Genomic DNA, 24,143 nt, shown 5'->3' with positions numbered 1-24,143 from the left:
ACACGGCTTAGCAACAGCCTGGGGAATATTTCCAGAACGAGATTTTTACTCTGCAGCGGAGTGTGCACTGGTATGAAACACTCCGCTGCAGAGTGAAAATCTCATTCTGGAAACATCCCCCAGGCCGTGGCTAAGCCATGTCTCCGCAGTATCCTTTCATCCAGGAATGCTAGTTCCGCAAGATTCACAGAAGAGCTTCTGTGGTGTTTGGAGGGTAGGAGGTGCTGGCAGAATTGAAGCTGTGAGGACGGGTCGTGAGTCGTGCTTGGGTAGCTCAAATGGGTAATAAAAAAACTGACTAAAGGAATTAACGATCAACTTGAACGGATGTCATGTGACGTTCGCCCAGACCAGACGTGACGAACAATATCGATAAGGGAAAAAAGGAAAAAAAAAAGAGAAAAAAGATGGTAGAGCACTTGCCCGCGAAAAGCAAAGATCCCGAGTTCGAGTCTCGGTCCGGCGCACAGTTTTAATCTACCAGGAAGTTTCATATCAGCGCACACTCCGCTGCAGAGTGAAAATCTCATTCTGGATATAAATGTAGGTTTGCCAGCATTCCCAAAAATTTTAGAAAAAGTAATGTACAGGCAGCTTCTCAGCCATCTGATCACAAATAACATATTATCAAGGACACAGTTTGGATTTCTGAAGGGTTCTGATATCGAGAAGGCTATTTACACCTACAGTGAAAATGTAATTAATTCATTAAATATCAAATTACAAGCAGCAGGCATTTTCTGTGATTTGTCAAAGGCATTCGATTGTGTGAACCGCAACATCCTTTTAAATAAATTAGAATTCTATGGTGTCATGGGCAGTGCTGCAAAATGGTTCAAGTCATACCTCACTAACAGGAAACAAAGGGTGTCAGTGCAAGGGACTAGTGAATTAAGTCATCAGTCATCATCAGAATGGGAAGAAATTACACGTGGTGTCCCACAAGGACCCATTTTAGCGCCATTGCTTTTTCTTGTGTACATTAATGATCTCTCACCAGTTACACTGCCTGAAGCAGAGGTCGTTTTGTTTGCAGATTACACAAGTATTGCAATAAACAGTACGTCGAGTGTAGTTCTAGAAAGATATGGTAATGATATTTTCATGGACATTAATAAATGGTTCAAAGCCGATTCACTGACATTAAACTTCGAAACTCACTACATGTAATTCAGAACCTGTAAGAGGTTTCCACCCAGCACATGCATAAAGTATGAAGAAGAGCAGATAGAAAAGGTTGACAGTCTTAAATGCCTGGGATAACAACTTGATAATAAATTCAGTTTGGAGGAGCACACCGCAGAACAGCAGAAACGCCTTAACAAATCTGTATTTGCAGTTCGAGTGTTAGCTGACATAGGCGGCATAAAAATGGAAAATCTTGCATACTTTGCCTACTTTCATTCGATAATGTCATATGGTATAATATTTTGGGGTAATTATTCAAGTCAAATAAAAGTTTTCAGAGTTCAAAAGGGTGTAATACGTAGTAATTGTGGAGTAAACTCACAGACGTCCTGTAGAAACCTCTTCAAAGAACTGAGTATACTACTGCCTCTCAGTATATTTACTCCTTAATGAAATTTGTCTAGAGGCCATAAAAGTAACAACTGGGGTCCGGCAGGGTTGCATTTTGTCACCAACACTTTTTCTACTCATTCTAGACTCTGTTATGAGAAGAGTCACAGCAGGCAGGAGACGAGGAATCCAGTGGGGGATCCACGAACATCTGGAGGATTTGGATTTTGCAGACGACAGAGTTTTATTAGCTCCAAGGCTGACTGATATGCAAGCTAAATTAAACTTGCTGAAAGAAGAAGCAGAGACTGCTGGCCTCAAGATAAATACAGGAAAAACAAAGGAAATGAGAGTAAATTCAGGGAACATGGAGGTGCCCCTGTTAATAGCTGAGCAGTAGAGGTCTGCGCGGATAAGAAAAGTGCAATCCGCATCCGCAAGTTCCTTATCCGCATCCGCATATATTTAAGTTTTGAATGAGTAATTAATAGTAATAGACAGTAGTACTTAGAATTATGGTATGTAATGACATAGTTATTTTTAGGGTGCCATTTCTGCGACAACTTAACTACTTTTGACTTCTTAAATCACAGGAAATGCTCTATACCTACTCTAAAGCAGACCATTCCAAACAGGAAAGCATTGGGCTCCGGAGCACACACAGTAGCGGCTCGGATCTCGTGAGATTGGAAACGCTATTTAAAAAAATAAAATTCAATGTAATAGTATTAAATGATGAAAATACGTGTATAGAAACAATTATATTTCGCTGCTCTTGTGCCAAGGCAGCTGAAAATGACGATGGTTTTAAACTGTTACTAGCACATTGCATCATTTACCGACAGTTCTTTTGTACTCACTGCTTGGATGTATCAAATTTTGAAGCCATTCATGTCAGCTGATGATTATATTATAGCTTACGCGTTCAGTCCTCGTCATTTCCAGGTGGAAATATTTACAGTATTAGGCCTTCACTGCAAAACGCTGGCGCACCTGTGAAAAAGTTAAACTGCCAGCAATAATTGACGTTGTCTGAAGAAATAATTCGTCTTCCGAAGAGTGACAACAAAATCAGTGGTTATAGAAATTAGGAGTGGTTGGATGAGGTAGCAGTTCCTTAGCACTCACTGCACCGTACTTGGCCCCCACATCAATAAGAAACTGTATCGTCTCGAGAAACCCAGATCCACACGCAACTTCGAATGGTAAAATGTCTTTGCTGACAAAATTGATAAGTTTTTCTGTCGCGGCTGTCTTCAAATTTGGCGGAACTTCAGGAACTTTCACGTCTCTCTTGGTATTTAAATAAGTAATTATGCTACTTTGTCGAGCCTCACACGAATGATTTAGCAAATTTGAAGTTCCACTTTTGTGTCAAGTGTAGGAATATACTTTTTTACATGCAAAACAAGCCACTATATCTTTTATCTTTTCGTTGCCATCAAATACGTATGCGATTTTTTTCCAAATTGGCGATTTCAATTTGTTTTCCTTCACTAATGTAAAATCACCTTTTTTCACCTTACACGAAATTGTATCCATCGATATGGTGTTCATTTGAAGAAAGAACTGTCACTGATATTTGCTACGATGCACGTTGTCACTCGGTCACTACAAAGCGCTAACTGAAGGCAGCGGAAAATTGCAACGGGCACCGGTGTGGTAGACAGTGGGCAGGTTTGCCACCCAGACAGCACTTCACAGGCCACACAAAAGACACGGTCGCGGAAACGGATTAGGCGTAGGTCTCTTGGGTACAGCTACGTCGGTCGTAGCTAGGGGCTGAGGACAACAGATATCCGCTCCATCCTGGCCTGCAAGATTCCAAGTATGTCAACAGACATGAAGTTATCAACTAACATTGCAACATACGTACTGGGCAGATGACTTGCTCATTATCCGCAGATGACCCGCGGATATCCGCGCCGGTCGCGATTTTATCCGCCAAGTAACAAATACCGCGGATATCCGCGAATATATCCGCGGATATGTGCATCCGGGCGGGGACTACTCAAGAGGACGTAGTTATCAGGAGAAAGAAAACTGGCATTCTACGGATCGGAGCGTGGAATGTCAGATCCCTTAATCGGGCAGGTAGGTTAGAAAATTTAAAAAGGGAAATGGATAGGTTAAAGTTAGATATAGTGGGAATTAGTGAAGTTCGGTGGCAGGAGGAACAAGACTTTTGGTCAGGTGATTACAGGGTTATAAATACAAAATCAAATAGGGGTAATGCAGGAGTAGGTTTAATAATGAATAAAAAAATAGGAGTGCGGGTTAGCTACTACAAACAGCATAGTGAACGCATTATTGTGGCCAAGATAGACACAAAGCCCATGCCTACTACAGTAGTATAAGTTTATATGCCAACTAGCTCTGCAGATGATGAAGAAATTGATGTAATGTATGATGAGATAAATGAAATTATTCAGGTAGTGAAGGGAGACGAAAATTTAATAGTCATGGGTGACTGGAATTCGTCAGTAGGAAAAGGGAGAGAAGGAAACATAGTAGGTGAATATGGATTGGGGGGAAGAAATGAAAGAGGAAGCCGCCTGGTAGAATTTTGCACAGAGCATGACTTAATCATAGTTAACACTTGGTTCAAGAATAATAAACGAAGATTGTATACCTGGAAGAATCCTGGAGATACTAAAAGGTATCAGATAGATTATATAATGGTAAGACAGAGATTTAGGAACCAGGTTTTAAATTGTAAGACATTTCCAGGGGCAGATGTAGATTCTGACCACAATCTATTGGTTATGAACTGCAGATTGAAACTGAAGAAACTGCAAAAAGGTGGGAATTTAAGGAGATGGGACCTGGATAAACTGAAAGAACCAGAGGTTGTAGAGAGTTTCAGGGAGAGCATAAGGGAACAATTGACAGGAATGGGGGAAAGAAATACAGTAGAAGAAGAATGGGTAGCTCTGAGGGATGAAGTAGTGAAGGCAGCAGAGGATCAAGTAGGTAAAAAGACGAGGGCTAATAGAAATCCTTGGGTAACAGAAGAAATATTGAATTTAATTGATGATAGGAGAAAATATAAAAATGCAGTAAATGAAGCAGTCAAAAAGGAATACAAACGTCTCAAAAATGAAATCGACAGGAAGTGCAAAATGGCTAAGCAGGGATGGCTAGAGGACAAATGTAAGGATGTAGAGGCTTGTCTCGCTAGGGGTAAGATAGATACTGCCTACAGGAAAATTAAAGAGACCTTTGGAGAGAAGAGAACCACTTGTATGAATATCAAGAGCTCAGATGGCAACCCAGTTTTAAGCAAAGAAGGGAAGGCAGAAAGGTGGAAGGAGTATATAGAGGGTTTATACAAGGGCGATGTACTTGAGGACAATATTATGGAAATGGAAGAGGATGTAGATGAAGATGAGATGGGAGATAAGATACTGCGTGAAGAGTTTGACAGAGCACTGAAAGACCTGAGTCGAAACAAGGCCTCGGGAGTAGACAACATTCCATTAGAACTACTGATGGCCTTGGGAGAGCCAGTCATGACAAAACTGTACCATCTGGTGAGCAAGATGTATGAGACAGGTGAAATACCCACAGACTTCAAGAAGAATATAATAATTCCAATCCCAAAGAAAGCAGGTGTTGACAGATGTGAAAATTACCGAACTATCAGTTTAATAAGTCACAGCTGCAAAATACTAACGCGAATTCTTTACAGACGAATGGAAAAACTGGTAGAAGCGGACCTCGGGGAAGATCAGTTTGGATTCCGTAGAAATGTTGGAACACGTGAGGCAATACTAACTTTACGACTTATCTTAGAAGAAAGATTAAGAAAAGGCAAGCATTTGTAGACTTAGAGAAAGCTTTTGACAACGTTAACTGGAATACTCTCTTTCAAATTCTGAAGGTGGCAGGGGTAAAATACAAGGAGCGGAAGGCTATTTACAATTTGTACAGAAACCAGATGGCAGTTATAAGAGTCGAGGGGCATGAAAGGGAAGCAGTGGTTGGGAAAGGAGTGAGACAGGGTTGTAGCCTCTCCCCGATGTTATTCAATCTGTATATTGAGCAAGCAGTAAAAGAAACAAAAGAAAAATTCGGAGTAGGTATTAAAATTCATGGAGAAGAAGTAAAAACTTTGAGGTTCGCCGATGACATTGTAATTCTGTCAGAGACAGCAAAAGACTTGCAAGAGCAGTTAAACGGAATGGACAGTGTCTTGAAAGGAGGATATAAGATGAACATCAACAAAAGCAAAACGAGGATAATGAAATGTAGTCAAATTAAATCAGGTGATGCTGAGGGGATTAGATTAGGAAATGAGACACTTAAAGTGGTAAAAGAGTTTTGCTATTTAGGGAGTAAAATAACTGATGATGGTCGAAGTAGAGAGGATATAAAATGTAGACTGGCAATGGCAAGGAAAGCGTTTCTGAAGAAGAGAAATTTGTTAACATCGAGTATAGATTTAAGTGTCAGGAAGTCGTTTCTGAAAGTATTTGTATGGAGTGTAGCCATGTATGGAAGTGAAACATGGACGATAACCAGTTTGGACAAGAAGAGAATAGAAGCTTTCGAAATGTGGTGCTACAGAAGAATGCTGAAGACAAGGTGGGTAGATCACGTAACTAATGAGGAGGTATTGAATAGGATTGGGGAGAAGAGGAGTTTGTGGCACAACTTGACTAGAAGAAGGGATCGGTTGGTAGGACATGTTTTGAGGCATCAAGGGATCACAAATTTAGCATTGGAGGGCAGCGTGGAGGGTAAAAATCGTAGAGGGAGACCAAGAGATGAATACACTAAGCAGATTCAGAAGGATGTAGGTTGCAGTAGGTACTGGGAGATGAAGAAGCTTGCACAGGATAGAGTAGCATGGAGAGCTGCATCAAACCAGTCTCAGGACTGAAGACCACAACAACAACAACAATCTGCATCCGCGCAGACCTCTATTGAGCAGCGAGTGGAGACTGTCAACTCATTCCTGTATCTGGGTAGTAGAGTGGCGGAAGATGGTGGAGCTGGAGATGACGTGAAAAACCGCATTAAAAAGGCAAATGCTGCCTTCATACAATTGTATCCAATATGGAAAAATAGAAATATCACATACAAAACAAAAATCCGTATTTTTAATACAAATGTGAAGGCTGTCCTTCTGTACGCCAGTGAAAGCTGGAAAATGGATAAACAGATAACAAGCCAGTTACAAAGCTTCATAAATAGATGTCTTCGACGCATCATGAATATCTGGTGGCCAGAAAAAATATGTAATGAGGAGCTCTGGCGAATAACAAACCAGATACCTAAACCAGACACCTAAGACCAGATACGAGATAGAAAGTGGGGCAGGTTGGGGCACACCTTGAGAAAACCAGATGGAGCCATCGAGAAAAAAGCGTTGGAAGGAATCCCCAGGGAACAAGAAAGAGAGGGAGACCAAGGGGCACATGGAAGAGCATAGTGGAAGGGGAAGCAAAAAAAGTTGGCAAGATCTGGGCAGAATTGAGGCAAATGGCCAAAGACAGAGACGGATGGCGAGTTCTCCTGGATGCCCTATGCCCCCATAGGGGCCAAAGGAATTAAGTCAAGTAAGTCAATGAAATTTGTCTAAGGCGCTGCAGTCGTGGACTGTGCGGCTGGTCCCGGCGGAGGTTCGAGTCCTCCCTCGGCCATGGGTGTGTGTGTTTGTCCGTAGGATGATTTAGGTTAAGTAGTGTGTAAGCTTAGGGACTGATGACCTTAGCAGTTAAGTCCAATAAGATTTCACACATAGTTGAACATTTTTTTTTTTTTGAAATTTGTCCTAAATAATGTATCTCTTTTTCCAACAAACAGCTCAGTTCATACATACAATAACAGGAACAAAAATGATAAGCACAAGGACAAGGGGTCCACTATTCAGGAACACTCATCTTCAATAATTTGCCAACAAACAAAAAAAATTAGTTACAAATAAAGATCAGTTTAAAAGGAGCCTGAAAGACTTACTAGTGGCCAACTCCTTCTACTCCATTGACGAATTTTTTAATAGACACAAATGATGTATTGTATTTATTCATACTATTAGTATTGTTATTTCAGGTAAAAAAAATATTGACATGTTGCACATCCACGAGGATCTCCTCAGCACGGATGTATGGAACGAAAAACTAATCTAACCTAATCTAATTTTCTTAACCTATGTTCTATGAGAAGTCGTAGGGTCAGTACTTTTAAGGGGGGTAGGACGTCAAACGGGCCGATTGGAGCAGGAGAGGCAGCACAGGACATTTTAATTTCCACTGTCTATACTTTTACAAGTAAATTCATAAAACTTTGTCAGCATCACCAGGAAGGATTCAGGATTCACACTCGTAGCAGCGGGAATTCAAAATCGTAACAAAATAATTTTTTTTACATGTGAAATTTCATCATTTTTTCACTTACTATTGGCTGCATTTGTTGCTATAGGTACACTTTTCTTCATAAGTAAGAGAGACTGTTCGATGGAGTTTGCACAGCATACAAACCATATTTACAGGTGTCTGAAACTCTAGAATCTACACTCCTGGAAATGGAAAAAAGAACACATTGACACCGTTGTGTCAGACCAACCATACTTGCTCCGGACACTGCTTGTACAGCCCTCTCGCAATGATCACACGCACGGCACAGCGGACACACCAGGAACCGCGGTGTTGGCCGTCGAATGGTGCTAGCTGCGCAGCATTTGTGCACCGCCGCCGTCAGTGTCAGCCAGTTTGCCGTGGCATACGGAGCTCCATCGCAGTCTTTAACACTGGTAGCATGCCGCGACAGCGTGGACGTGAACCGTATGTGCAGTTGACGGACTTTGAGCGAGGGCGTATAGTGGGCATGCGGGAGGCCGGGTGGACGTACCGCCGAATTGCTCAACACGTGGGGCGTGAGATCTCCACAGTACATCGATGTTGTCGCCAGTGGTCGGCGGAAGGTGCACGTGCCCGTCGACCTGGGACCGGACCGCAGCGACGCACGGATGCACGCCAAGACCGTAGGATCCTACGCAGTGCCGTAGGGGACCGCACCGCCACTTCCCAGCAAATTAGGGACACTGTTGCTCCTGGGGTATCGGCGAGGACCATTCGCAACCGTCTCCATGAAGCTGGGCTACGGTCCCGCACACCGTTAGGCCGTCTTCCGCTCACGCCCCAACATCGTGCAGCCCGCCTCCAGTGGTGTCGCGACAGGCGTGAATGGAGGGACGAATGGAGACGTGTCGTCTTCAGCGAGGAGAGTCGCTTCTGCCTTGGTGCCAATGATGGTCGTATGCGTGTTTGGCGCCGTGCAGGTGAGCGCCACAATCAGGACTGCATACAACCGAGGCACACAGGGCCAACACCCGGCATCATGGTGTGGGGAGCGATCTCCTACACTGGCCGTACACCACTGGTGAGCGTCGAGGGGACACTGAATAGTGCACGGTAGATCCAAACCGTCATCGAACCCATCGTTCTACCATTCCTAGACCGGCAAGGGAACTTGCTGTTCCAACAGGACAATGCACGTCCGCATGTATCCCGTGCCACCCAACGTGCTCTAGAAGGTGTAAGTCAACTACCGTGGCCAGCAAGATCTCCGGATCTGTCCCCCATTGAGCATGTTTGGGACTGGATGAAGCGTCGTCTCACGCGGTCTGCACGTCCAGCACGAACGCTGGTCCAACTGAGGCGCCAGGTGGAAATGGCATGGCAAGCCGTTCCACAGGACTACATCCAGCATCTCTACGATCGTCTCCATGGGAGAATAGCAGCCTGCATTGCTGCGAAAGGTGGATATACACTGTACTAGTGCCGACATTGTGCATGCTCTGTTGCCTGTGTCTATGTGCCTGTGGTTCTGTCAGTGTGATCATGTGATGTATCTGACCCCAGGAATGTGTCATTAAAGTTTCCCCTTCCTGGGACAATGAATTCACGGTGTTCTTATTTCAATTTCCAGGAGTGTATTTAATTTGTGAAAAAGTGAATGAGCTGTTAGGTTTTTAACTTTATGTTTAGAAAAAAATCAAATTTTGTAGTTAATTATTTCAATTTTTACCACAGTTTTTAATAGATTTGGAAAATTCTAGAGTTTCATACACCTGTAAGTATGGTTTGTATGCTGTGCAAAATTCATCAAAGAATCTCTCTTACTTGTGAAGAAAAATGTACCTACAGCAACAAATGCAGCCAACAGTAAGTGAAAAAATGATGAAATTTCATATCTAAAAAAAAGTTATTTTGTTATGTTTTTGGACTTCCACTGCTACGAGTGTGAATCCTGAATCCTTCCTGGTGATGCTGACAAAGTTTTATGAATTTATTTGTAAAAGTATAGACAGTAGAAAATAAAATGTCTTTTGGTGCCTCTCCTGCTCCAAGTCGGCCCGTTTGACGTCCTACCCCGCTTAACTGAGTAATTGTTAATTTTGTGTAGGCGCGCCGTCGCGCTTTCAGCGGCCGGCAGGCAGCAGCGTGTTTACCGAAGACGCTGTCGCGGTGTAGCCAGGCCATGGCGCGCGCGGCGTCCGCGTGTCGGCCGCGGTCGGCCAGCCAGACGGGCGACTCTGGCAGCGGCAGCAGCGACAGGAAGAGCAGCGCGGGCGGCACTGCGCACGCGCCGGCCAGCGCCTGCCACGGCAGCCACGCGCCCAGCACGTAGGCCAGCAGGATGCCGCCCGACATGAACAGCGCCGGCAGCGAACCCAGCACCCCGCGCACGCGCGCGTGCGCGCTCTCGTTCACCTGCGCAGAGCAGGGGCGCGTCAAGCGAGGGGCGCACGGGAAAACGCGCGGGTACACACGAGCTACTGTCACTTGTACTGTTTGAGAGATGATCGAACCAAATTTTGTACATGTTGCCATTGTCTTACTGGCTATAATCTCGACTGTCTTCTTTTTTTTTGTCAAATAATTTATCAGGACATTGGTGTATACTGTGGCGTGCGCCGAAACCTTCCGCAAAGTTTGGTATTTTTCGGCTTCTATATCTACGTGGATACTCTGCAAATCACATTCAAGTGCCTGGCAGAGGGTTCATCAAACCACTGCAGAAACACTCCGCTGCACAATGAAAATCTCATTCTGGAAACATCCACCAGGCTGTGGCTAAGCCATGTCTCCGCAATATCCTTTCTTCCAGGAATGCTAGTTCTGCAAGGTTCACAGAAGAGCTTCTGTAGTGTTTGGAAGGTAGGAGGTACTGGCAGAATTGAAGCTGTGAGGATTATTCCAATCTCGTATAGCGCGCGGAAAGAACGAACACCTGTACCTTTCCGTACGAGCTCTGATTTCCCTTATTTTATCATGGTGGTCGTTTGTTCCTATGTAAGTCGGCGCCAAAAAAATATTTTCGCATTCGGAGGAGAAAGTTGGTGATTGAAATTTCGTGAGAAGATCCCTCCGCAACCAAAAACGTCTTTGTTTTAATGATGTCCAGTTCAAATCCTGTATCATTTCTGTGACACTCTCACCCATATTTCGCGATTATACAAAACGTGTTGCCTTTCTTTGAACTTTTTCGATGTACTCCGTCAGTCCTATCCGGTAAGAATCCCACACCGCGCAGCAGTATTGTAAAACAGAACAGACAAGCGTAGTGTAGGCGGTCTCCTTAGTAGGTCTGTTACATGTTCTAAGTGTCCTGCCAATAAATCGCAGTCTTTGGTTAGCCTTCCTCACAACATTTTCTATGTGTTCCTTCCAATTTAAGTTGTTCGTAATTGTAATACCTAGGTGTTTAGTTGAATTTACGGCTTTTAGATTAGACTGATTTATCATGTAAACGAAGTCTGAGTTCCTTTTAGCACTCATGTGGATGACCTCACACTTTTCGTTATTTAGGGCCAACTGCCACTTTTCGCACCATTCACATATCTTTTCTAAATCGTTTTGCAGTTTGTTTTGATCTTTTGATGACTTTATTAGTCGATAAACGACAGCGTCATCTGCAAACAACCGAAGCGGCAGCTCAGATTGTCTCCAAAATCGTTTATGTAGATAAAGAACAGCAAAGGGCCTGCAACACTACCTTGGGGAACGGCAGAAATCACTTCTGTTTTACTCGATGACTTTAGGACAATTACTACAAACTGTGACCTCTCTGACAGGAAATCACAAATCCACTCACATAACTGAGACGATATTGCATAAGCACGCAATTTCACTACGAGCCGCTTGTGTGGTACAGTGTCAAAAGCCTTCCGGAAATCCAGAAATACGGAATCAATCTGAAATCCATTGTCAATAGCATTCAACACTTCATGCGAATAAAGAGGTAGTTGTGTTTCACAGGAACGATGTTTTCTAAACCCATGTTGACTGTGTGTCAATAGAACGTTTTAATCATAATGTTCGCCCGCATCTCGTGGTCGTGCGGTAGCGTTCTCGCTTCCCACGCCCGGGTTCCCGGGTTCGATTCCCGGCGGGGTCAGGGATTTTCTCTGCCTCGTGATGGCTGGGTGTTGTGTGCTGTCCTTAGGTTAGTTAGGTTTAAGTAGTTCTAAGTTCTAGGGGACTGATGACCATAGATGTTAAGTCCCGTAGTGCTCAGAGCCATTTGAGCCAATCATAATGTTCTAACACAATATATGTTCCAAAATCCTGCTGCATATCGACATTAACGATATGGGCCTGTAATTTAGTGGGTTACTCCTACGACCTTTCTTGAATATTTTTGTGACCTGTGCAACTTTGCAGTATTTGGGTATGGATCTTCCGCCGTGGGAACGGTTCTGTATGATTGTTAAGTATGGAGCTAATGCATCAGCATACTCCGAAAGGAACCTAATTGATATACAGTGTGGACCAGAAGACTTGCTTTTATAAAGTGATTTAAGTTGCTTCACTACTCCGAGGATATTTACTTCTACGTTACTCATATTGGCAGCTGTTCTCGATTCGAATTCAGGAATATTTAGTTCGTCTTCTTTTGAGATGCCATTTCAGAAGGCTGTGCCTCTCTGGTGGAATAGCTGGTTGTGTAGAATCTCTTTGCCAGAGATGCTTACGGTGCGAATTGGTGCTCGAGGTGGTGTTTGACGGGCAGCGACGGGAATCTTGAGCTAGCAGCGGCATGAGGTATGGTCCGCCACCGTAACGGAGTGGACAGCGCAGCGGCTTGTCATGTTGTCATGCCGGGGGGTGGGGGGAGGGGGGGGGGCGGTTTCGAATCCCGGCTGGGTTGCAGACTTTCCACGGGAGTGGGTGCTGATTTTCTCCGAGACTGGGTGTTTGTGTCGTCTTCATCATCTTCTTTTCGTCCTCATCGACGCGGAAGTCACCGAAGTGGCGTCACCTCGATCAGGTCTACCCGCCGGAAGTCCCTCGCCACACGACATTTCATTTCAGTCCATGTTGTTGTTGTTGTTGTGGTCTTCAGTCCTGAGACTGGTTTCATGCAGCTCTCCATGCTACTCTATCCTGTGCAAGCTTCTTCATCTCCCAGTACCTACTGCAACCTACATCCTTCTGAATGTGCTTAGTGTATTCATCTCTTGGTCTCCCTCTACGATTTTTACCCTCCACGCTGCCGTCCAATGCTAAATTTGTGATCCCTTGATGCCTCAAAACATGTCCTACCAACCGATCCCTTCTTCTAGTCAAGTTGTGCCACAAACTTCTATTCTCCCCAATCCTATTCAATACCTCCTCATTAGTTACGTGATCTACCCACCTTATCTTCAGCATTCTTCTGTAGCACCACATTTCGAAAGCTCCTATTCTCTTCTTGTCCAAACTGGTTATCGTCCATGTTTCACTTCCATACATGGCTACACTCCATACAAATACTTTCAGAAACGACTTCCTGACACTTAAATCTATACTCGATGTTAACAAATTTCTCTTCTTCAGAAACGATTTCCTTGCCATTGCCAGTCTACATTTTATATCCTCTCTACTTCGACCATCATCAGTTATTTTACTCCCTAAATAGCAAAACTCCTTTACTACTTTAAGTGTCTCATTTCCTAATCTAATCCCCTCAGCATCACCCGATTTAATTTGACTACATTCCATTATCCTCGTTTTGCTTTTGTTGATGTTCATCTTATATCCTCCTTTCAAGACACTGTCCATTCCGTTCAACTGCTCTTCCAAGTCCTTTGCTGTCTCAGTCCATGTACGTGCCGGAAAACGACTTGGCCGCAGCTGAAATGATAGCGCGGCCTAGTTGTAGTTGTGAGCCGTTGTTTGGGAAGCTGTAAGTTGGAAAAGAGCTCCCCTTTGCATGCAAGAGCGCTTCGGTTGCACAATACTGGTGTTGCTCGAAGGAGATCGGCGGTTAAAGCAACGGTTGGAGGACACTGCGCCCTGGTTACGTTGACACACGAGTACTGGATAACTCCACGTGGAGTTTATTATTGAGTACTTCATGTGTGTCATTTAGTTGTTCGTCTTGCAAAATTGTAACTGGGTCTGCCCTTGTGGGGCGTCATTAGTTCCAATATTTCGTTATCGGTCGTTTGTTTGTTTGAACTGTCCGTGGTACAAGGTTGTCATTGATTTGCCCTGATGGGAATGGTCTGAAAAATAAATGGTTCCTGGCAGTCTGACATTTCGTCTTCTACACATGAGGAAACGACAAATTAAATTACTCATAATGCAACAGACACAGGAATTAATTGAGGAGGCGTAAGTCTGTCGTCTGTAAAAAGGAAGAAATATTACAATGTTTCAAACTGTTCGTTACGCTTTCACCTGGACAAATGTAAAGCGATAGCTGTTGCATTAACGGTTTCGGAGAAATCAAATTGAATTAGTTATTACTGTAAATAATACCAATAAAACAAATCGTTCAACAGATAAAATCAATGCTTCCTTTCAGGTATAAGGGAGACCGGATGATTATTGACACCTTAAGAAATTTTTCGTTTTGTTTTGTAATCTGTCATTTCCGTCGAAAAATTCATGGCACGATGTGTGACCAAGAATGTTAGACTCAGATCTGCACAAGAAAAATCGAAATATGTTGAATATCTTTGGAGCTATATATACTTTTTTTTAGGCTACAAACTGTCGGGATCACCCCCAGTACCTGCGTAATATAAATACCCTTACAGCGTAAAGTCAGCAATCTGAAATACAGACAAAATAACATTTCTGTTCTAAGAAAGTAACACTTACCATCTTAGCATATATCAAAATACGAGCACAGCATATTTTTCGAAAATGGTGTCCAAGCTTGAAAAAAAATACCCCCCTTTAGCTTTATTGGAACCTAGAGCTCTATTGATATTTGTTGCTAACGGTTTTCTCAAGCTTATTTTAGGATTTCTTTCTTTAAAATCAGAAACTGAATCTTCTCCAGTCTTTTTAATAATATTGAAATTGTGCCTAAGGCCTAAGCTTTCACGAAGATCAGAAGCAATTCGCCGCAACTTAACGAGACAAATGCCGTAGAACAATTGTGCCAATGTAGTCACATGGTTGACTGATTACTGCTCCTGTACAGGAGCAAAAACAGTTCTTCTCAGCGAGGAAGGTTTCTTGTCTAGTTTTGATTGTAAGCGATCACAAAGCGTAATTCTTGGTTCGTTCAGCTGCTTTGATATGCTGTTCAGTGATCTCCATGACTTCACTAAACTTTTTAGGGTTTCTTCAGTTCATTTAGCCCTTCTAACTTCGTTTCTTGTCCTCACCGTGTGAAATTAGATGTAACACGATACTTAAGTGTAATCACCTTTTTTCGGAAGATCAGGGCATCGGGAAATATCGACACACAGTCGACATTGCCCCTTATTCATCTCTCGATATTACCCCATTCTCAGATATCGTGGTGGAGACGTGACTTCAATGGCTTCGCTAATGCTCGAAACGTTACGAAAACCATGATAAAAGACGCACTAAAAACATAGTATCTACCTTCGTTATAGTTAATACAGATAAGAAAGTGCTCTGAAGTGATTCCAGAGTTTCCTGCTTGGATGTTCACTGTTGAAGTTAGTAACATCTATATAGTTTTTTCCTACTCAGTTTAATATATTTTAGATGAGATCATCGTGAATCTAGAAACTGTGTCCTATACCAGAAAAATCCAGAAGACGTACTTTTGTACTAATGTTTAAAAATGCCGAACGATGGAAGCATGCCAAAACAGTTTCATAGTAGCTGAATTCTATTGGTACGAATTCTCGCATTTTGTTGAGATTAGTAATTAAACATAAAAAGATTATGATCCAGGATTTGTCAATTGACATTTCAATTCGAGAAATTCAATTCTGATAAAAGTAAAAGATATAATTTGCTCACACTGAGGCTCGAACTGCCGACAACATGATTTAAAATCTTTGAATACTACTTATTGAGCTACATATGACATTGGGACAGAAAAGCGAAATATTTTGTAAATAACAACGGCCAGGAATTTCCGAAGTCAATTTTTTTCTTCCCAAGACAAGAAATCTGTAGACATGGTTTGTGTGGACTGAAACACTTTTCGAAACGTCTTCAAACCAAAAATCCAACTCCAGAAAGCACTACGGACATACGAATCGAGAGGGTCCTGTGGAAAAAAAAAATCATCTGCAATTTCACTAGTGACCACTGTCTGTGTATATAGGCTCTCTGCCACCGACTAAAGCGCTGCGGAACTAAGAAAACATTGGTACTGCCTGGTATGTCGGTGTTCCCCCGGTCTCCTCTAAATGAGAAAAACTGACGTGTTCTGTGCAACAACGACTTAACTGAAGTATATTGAAATCGAGATACAGAGCATCAAACATTTCATTTTTTGTATTCATTTCAATCTTTCATACATGGACTAAATTTCAGCCGTATGTAACGGAAATATTGTGGTTTTATACCCTATGACATCATTATGTAGCATGTTAAACACAGTGACTGAGATGAAGTAATAATATAGTACCAAACTTAAGCTGTTTTTATGTACATCACTGTATAACATCAAAAACTAAAACTAAATTTTTCAAATTTTACTATGAAACAGTCGTTAAAATTAAAGGCAGCGTTATAATGCAACAAAAATTACATATTTATTAAACGAACATGTTTGTTTGCAAATTAGTAGGAGGTTCTAAAGTTATTCCTGAAGTCATTTCATATAATACCGGACAAAACACATAACATTCCTCTTTAAAAAACTGTTAGTAAGAGTATCATCTACAATGTGAAATAAATGCATTTTCAATTAAATAAACAAATCAATAGCACATAATGACTTCCTCTCAAATGATCTTCAATATTCTTCACATGGCTATTAACGATCACTTTTGTGTTTCAGATTCTGAGTATTCATTTTCTTTCGCAAATTTGTAACTTCTACGCATTTGTGAATTTTCTTCTCGTGGAAACTTGAGTAGTGCGAAAACACCTTTTGCATCTGTAATCAGAGGACATGACGTCTTCGATACGACCATTCCAGTCTTCAGTATTGCTAATGCGCATCCTCTTTTTTATATGATGAGGAATAAATATTCCTGCATAAGAAGACGAGACTGAAAATGAGTTTCTATTGTAACGTAAAGGAAAATATTTTTGTATTCCAAATTGTGTCTTTCCTTTGGGTTTCTTGACGTAGTATGGTGATAAAGCTTATACCCAGGCTTCAATTATGTCAACTCTTTCTACCGCTTCAAAGGATGCTGGATTCTTTCCGCAATTCTGAAGCACTGTAATATATTGGCGCCTTTTCAGTATGTCTTAGAAGTTTTCCATAGAGGCCAAAGCTACGGTCGCATTGACATTGTGTCCCCTAGCTGGTAACCCGTGTTATATGGTTACGTTTTTTGATTCTAAAGCCAAATACAAACTCTTAACATTTCTAAATTTTTATTTTACTCTCCGCATTAATCCTATAGAACTATATTAGTTGGATCCTTGAGTTTACTAAATATGAAATCGTACATAGGAACAAACGGAATTTGGATCTTTTTTTGCTGGCCCCTCTAGAAAACAGTACAATTTACTCGATCGGTCACAGTGAAAACATTAAAGACATAGAACCACAGTAGCTTCTTAAAGAATTGCACAGTAGTGTTCGCTTTAGTTAGAGCCACTTTCTGAGCGGAATCATACTCGAGCACCCGTGTTTTCAAATTTGGCCGACCTCAAATACTTTTTCTTCAGTTTGTTCTACTGCGCAACTTTTATTATGTTCTTCATGCACTTTTTTACGAGGATCATTTGCGTTGACGCTCGATATAACTTCACAATCCCGGCAGAAATCATCCGTATCAGTTCGTGGTTTTCGAAATGAATACGGACTGTTCTCTCTGAAGCAATTATGATAAGTTTTATACTGTACAGTTTCATGGGGTAATTAATATTGTAAAGATTTGAATAATTTTGCAACACTCAAGTCAGGCTTGTCAAAATATTTCCTTTTCGATCTGCCTCGGCGACAATGCGATTGTTTGGAAGGAAACGCCCCACTAACTGTAAGATCGGACCATTTCGAATAATTCCGTGGCTGTTTTATGCGGTCTGTTGCTTTGTTATCTATCCTATGTCTTTTTCTACTGTACGAACTCCAGCACTTAACGCTTTAAAACCGTTTTTAAACGACTCTCGGTACAGTATTGTGCAAAACTCTCTGGAATAGGGATTTACAGACTTCAATACATTTCTTGTTGCACTTTAGATGATAAATTTGTGAAGAGCTGCGGTTCGGACCGGACTTAATTCCATGGACGTTCTAGATACAGTAGTTCCTTCTTTTCAATTAAACTTAAAATCAATTTACCTTTCGTGTTCTTTTCACCCATAGCCCAGAATCTTTCATGGATCTCTTCTTAATCTTTTAAGTTTCTTTTTACAAAACATTCTTTGCGCAACTCCTCGCTGACTCAAAGTTTCTTAGAACTGACTTTCTTATCAGTTTTCGGCGCAGAATAATACTGTCAAGAATTTCTCTTCTTCTTTGCGACCTTTTTCTTCCACTTCATTTGCCGAATTTTTCGTTTCCTTCGCATCTGGACTCTCCTTACTTGACTTATTTTTTCACAGTTTCTGTTCGCTTCAGTATGACGTTTTCAGAATTGAATTCCACGTTAAGATACCACATTCCTAATAAGTAGGTGTCAGCACAGCGCGCACGAAACGCAGGTTCGAGAGACTTGGGAGTTTGTCTGCTGTCTACGGCGGTCTGTGGAACACAACTTGGCGAAAAACAGCAGTCAAATGTTTCTAGAAGGCGTTGTATCTGTCGGACAGTAATAGTATTTTGTCAACAGAAAGACTTGTTGGTACAGATTCAATATTTGCACGAAACAGGAAAACGACTTAATGGACTTGTTATTCCAGGGAACCCCTCACTGTAACTGATGCCTGCACTTTGAGTAGTGCGTAGCCTTTTTGCCATCGATCACGTGACTTAGATGTTGATCTCAAACTTTGACTCGGAAGAGATAAGGGTGCGCGCCGTTTGTGTGCCTCAGTGATCAATGTTAACAACACGAACTGGCCAAAGCGCAGCCATATTTGAAGCCAATTGGAAACTTAGCCGGCATATTCAGCAATATCATGTTGGATGTTAGTATGGAATTACATGGTTTATCTGTTATGCAACAACATTTGCTACTGCCAGTTTCTATTTTTCTTTATTTCTTGCATGACGCTTTTCGGAAAATAATTCCCAATATGAAGTCCGCCTTTCGTGTGCTATGGCGTCTCAAGCGTGATGTGCAATCTTTTTGTGTTAAACTGATGCCTTCACTGTAATGTAAACATGTGCATCTTTATAGATGCTGGCGAATATGTTTATAATGTCTTCTCACGCTCATTATATCTCTGTCTAGAATGATGGATGGTTGTTGATTTGGGAAGAGGAGACTAACGGATTAGGGAAGGATGGGGAAGGAAGTCGGCCGTGCCCTTTCGAAGAAACCATTCCGGCATTTGCCTGTAGCGATTTAGGGAAATCACTGGAAACCTAAATCAGAATGGGCAGACGGAATTAAACAATCGTCCTCCCGAATGCGAGTCCAGTGTGCTAACCATTGCTCCACCTCGCTCGGTAGAATGATGTTTCGTGTGTTTGGCGCTAGGAAGTGTTTTCTCATGTATTTATGATAGACGTTCATCTGTATAGGTCATTGGTATGTGTAAAGAAAGCAAATAATAGTAGATGTAAATAAACATTTTCAGATGTGATTCGAAGACTTAATTATCGTTGCTTTTGAGGAGAATTCGGGATATGTAAGCTCATTTTGTTTATGTATGGCGCTGAGCAGTTCTAATCGTAATGTTTTAGGTCATATTGCATTAAGAGTTTGATGAAAAACCTTATTTGCCTTCCTGAAATTAGGAAGTTGCTGAGCAGTCTTCCGCCTTGTAGAAAGGGAATTGTAGGACCTGTGGGGTGGAGTTAGTGTTTTACGTGGGTCAGCCACAAAATAATGCCTCCTCTTTTTCTAATTTTTGTTGTACAAGAAAAGTAAATGCCGTATACACAGGATGACAACCACAACATTCAAGATTAATTTGTCACTTTTCGATATAATCGCGATCCTTGTCCAGGTTTTTACCACCTTGAAACATGAGTGTTGTGTCTTTTTGAAATGTAGAGTGTGACCATTTACAGAAAAACCACTAAATAATAGTTTTAAGAACATTATTTACAGTTTCTTCTGTAGGTGTATGTATGTTTGAACTGATTACAACATTAGAGTCATTTCCAAAAAGAACTAATTCTGTTTTTTTTTATGTGAGGTCCGCCAGCTATGCAAAACACCGTTTTTCTCAGTACCCAAACATGTTTCGGCACCACTGTACCATCATCAGTGGGCTATCGTTTTTATTTATTCTGCAATGTGAACATTTTTGTTAAATGATTATAAAATTATGTGCATTTTTAGTTCAAACAACGTTTCATTTCTTTTGTAAATACCTTTACATTTGATGTGCATGAATTTTCTGTATCACTTTTGTGTTAATTACTACAAGTAGCTTGTCATCTGCAACCAAACGATGTTGATGAGAAAGTTTTTGCTGGAAGTTAACCTATCTTCTAGAATGTAATTTAGTTTTTCGCGATGTTTTCGCGCCTATTTTTGTATTTACTTACGTTTTCGTGTGGCAAGCACTTCCATTCTCCGCATCATGCTGAGATGTTGTGATTCATACATAACTATAACAAGTATTTTCCACAAATAACGTAGTAAAACACTTTTTCACTACACCAGAACACAGTGTGATGCTTGCCACACGAAAACGTAAGTAAATACGAAAATAGGCGCGAAAACATCGCGGAAAACTAAATTACACTCTAGAAGATAGGTTAACTTCCAGCAAAAACTTTCTCATCAACATCGTTTGGTTGCAGATGACAAGCTACTTGTAGTAATTAACACAAAAGTGATCCAGAAAATTCATGCATATCAAATGTAAAGGTATTTACAAAAAAAATGATCTGCTGTTTGAACTAAAAATGCACATAATTTTATAATCATTTAACAAAAATGTTCACATTACAGAAGAAATAAAAACGAAAACCCACTGATGATGGCACAGTGGTGCCGAAACATGTTTGGGTACTGAAAAAAACGGTGTTTTGCATACGTGGAGGACCTCACATCCCAAAAAAATAGTAACTGCAAACACAGGCAATACAATGAGCTGTAAATCAAAAATATGGATAGTTCTGTTTGTTGTATATTAGATGGTGGGTCATTTACATATATGAGAAACAATAGTGGACCTTAGACTGAGGCCTGTGGAGCTCCACAAATGATTTCTTCCCATTGAACACAATCTCCTCTCTTTACATTCGTTGCATTACCAAGTACAACTTCTGCATTCTTTTGGTTAGATAGAACATCTATTTGTCGTGCTATTCAAAAGTGGAACGGTAGAGATAGAGACTGAAACTGGTTCTGCGATCTATCTACCAAATACTTGGGAGTTCTAAAAACCCTACCACAACAAAGGTCAAAAATTAACTATGATTGTAGTGTTGCTCACGCTGCTAAATATTGCATTTTCGGGCAACAACAAAGTTATATTATGTGGCAAGTGTCATTAGAGCACAGTTTTTAAACCATTCTTGAAGATTAAACTTTTGCAAGTTAGGACAATGGTGATGTAAAAAAGTATTCAGCACTCCGAATTTAAGTTACACTTCTTTTTTATTACTTTTGTTGCAACATCACTTCACAATATAAAACATACTTGAAAATATCTTCCTCACTGTTAAAGTTCACATTTCATAAACTGATTACAATTTGCGTCTTTTCAACATGACGATCAAGACCTGACTCTCTAATCACGGCTTACGCGCCCAAAAATCAGAGTTACAAGTACGTCACAGATCATAGTGACAAAAGAAAGAATACACATAAGAATAATATCATTGCAATATAAACATATCGATGTATCGAAGTACCTCTACATTAATGAAATCAAATCTGAATATTGTCACAGAAATATGTTAACTACACTCCTGGAAATGGAAAAAAGAACACATTGACACCGGTGTGTCAGACCCACCATACTTGCTCCGGACACTGCGAGAGGGCTGTACAAGCAATGATCACACGCACGGCACAGCGGACACACCAGGAACCGCGGTGTTGGCCGTCGAATGGCGCTAGCTGCGCAGCATTTGTGCACCGCCGCCGTCAGTGTCAGCCAGTTTGCCGTGGCATATGGAGCTCCATCGCAGTCTTTAACACTGGTAGCATGCCACGACAGCGTGGACGTGAACCGTATGTGCAGTTGACGGACTTTGAGCGAGGGCGTATAGTGGGCATGCGGGAGGCCGGGTGGACGTACCGCCGAATTGCTCAACACGTGGGCCGTGAGGTCTCCACAGTACATCGATGTTTTCGCCAGTGGTCGGCGGAAGGTGCACGTGCCCATCGACCTGGGACCGGACCGCAGCGACGCACGGATGCACGCCAAGACCGTAGGATCCTACGCAGTGCCGTAGGGGACCGCACCGCCACTTCCCAGCAAATTACGGACACTGTTGCTCCTGGGGTATCGGCGAGGACCATTCGCAACCGTCTCCATGAAGCTGGGCTACGGTCCCGCACACCGTTAGGCCATCTTCCGCTCACGCCCCAACATCGTGCAGCCCGCCTCCAGTGGTGTCGCGACAGGCGTGAATGGAGGGACGAATGGAGACGTGTCGTCTTCAGCGATGAGAGTCGCTTCTGCCTTGGTGCCAATGATGGTCGTATGCGTGTTTGGCGCCGTGCAGGTGAGCGCCACAATCAGGACTGCATACGACCGAGGCACACAGGGCCAACACCCGGCATCATGGTGTGGGGAGTGATCTCCTACACTGGCCGTACACCACTGGTGATCGTCTAGGGGACACTGAATAGTGCACGGTACATCCAAACCGTCATCGAACCCATCGTTCTACCATTCCTAGACCGGCAAGGGAACTTGCTGTTCCAACAGGACAATGCACGTCCGCATGTATCCCGTGCCACCCAACGTGCTCTAGAAGGTGTAAGTCAACTACCCTGGCCAGCAAGATCTCCGGATCTGTCCCCCATTGAGCATGTTTGGGACTGGATGAAGTGTCGTCTCACGCGGTCTGCACGTCCAGCACGAACGCTGGTCCAACTGAGGCGCCAGGTGGAAATGGCATGGCAAGCCGTTCCACAGGACTACATCCAGCATCTCTACGATCATCTCCATGGGAGAATAGCAGCCTGCATTGCTGCGAAAGGTGGATATACACTGTACTAGTGCCGACATTGTGCATGCTCTGTTGCCTGTGTCTATGTGCCTGTGGTTCTGTCAGTGTGATCATGTGATGTATCTGACCCCAGGAATGTGTCAATAAAGTTTCCCCTTCCTGGGACAATGAATTCACGGTGTTCTTATTTCAATTTCCAGGAGTGTATTTTACAGAAACACAGTAGAATATTGCTGGTATCGAGAGGTTGAGGTGAGGTGCCGTAATGATTACGTAATTCAAGTACCATTACAGAGTGAAGTGCAAAACGTTCGTTCAGGTGCAGATGTACTTACGTAGACCTGGGCGGACGGGATGGAGATGCCGGCGCAGAAGCCGGTGAGGATGCGCGCGGAGAAGAGCATGGCGTAGTTCTGCGAGAAGGCGAGCAGCACCCAGAAGGCGACGAAGAGCGGCGCGCTGATCATGAGGGTGCGCTTGCGGCCGAGCCGCTGCAGCAGCGGGCCCGACGCCAGGCTGCCCACGAACGCGCCCAGCGGCGGCACCGAGCCTGGCGCAACACGAACGTCATGTGGCAGCCGGCAGGCAAAGAAACAGACACACTGCTCAGATACACTGGTTGCCATTAATCAGGGAATCGTTCAAAAGTAAGAAGTACCTCTGGAAAATACAGGCTGTTACAAAAAGGTACGGCCAAACTTTCAGGAAACTTTCCTCACATACAAATAAAGTAAAGATGTTATGTGGACATGTGTCCGGAAACGCTTATTTTCCATGTTAGAGCTCACTTAAGTTTCGTCAGTATGTACTCTACTTCCTCGATTCACCGCCAGTTGGCCCAATTAAAGGAACGTAATGTTGACTTCGGTGCTTGTGTTGACATGCGACTCATTGCTCTACAGTACTACCATCAAGCACGTCAGTACGTAGCATCAACAGGTTAGTGTTCATCACGAACGTGGTTTTGCAGTCAGTGCAATGTTTACAAATGCGGAGTTGGCAGATGCCCATTTGATGTATCGATTAGCACGGGGCAATAG

General features: G+C 42.5%; 1 protein-coding gene across 2 annotated transcripts in view; it reads right to left on the bottom strand.

The window, feature by feature from the left end:
- LOC126242629 (facilitated trehalose transporter Tret1-2 homolog) overlaps positions 1 to 24,143 on the bottom strand; it is a 284,620-nt gene that overhangs the window by 71,601 nt on the left and 188,876 nt on the right. For both annotated transcript variants that reach the window (XM_049948104.1, XM_049948103.1), the window contains exons 3-4: positions 23,439 to 23,653; positions 9,977 to 10,238 (exon numbers count right to left, since the gene is read on the bottom strand). In XM_049948104.1, coding sequence (XP_049804061.1) covers positions 9,977 to 10,238; positions 23,439 to 23,653 — 477 coding nt within the window. The remainder of the gene's footprint in view (positions 1 to 9,976; positions 10,239 to 23,438; positions 23,654 to 24,143) is intronic.

This window comes from Schistocerca nitens, chromosome 1, assembly GCF_023898315.1.
Source record: "Schistocerca nitens isolate TAMUIC-IGC-003100 chromosome 1, iqSchNite1.1, whole genome shotgun sequence".
Lineage (NCBI taxonomy): Eukaryota > Metazoa > Arthropoda > Insecta > Orthoptera > Acrididae > Schistocerca > Schistocerca nitens.
Note: the sequence above shows the minus strand (reverse complement) of the source record. Positions and strands in the feature narration are given on the sequence as shown.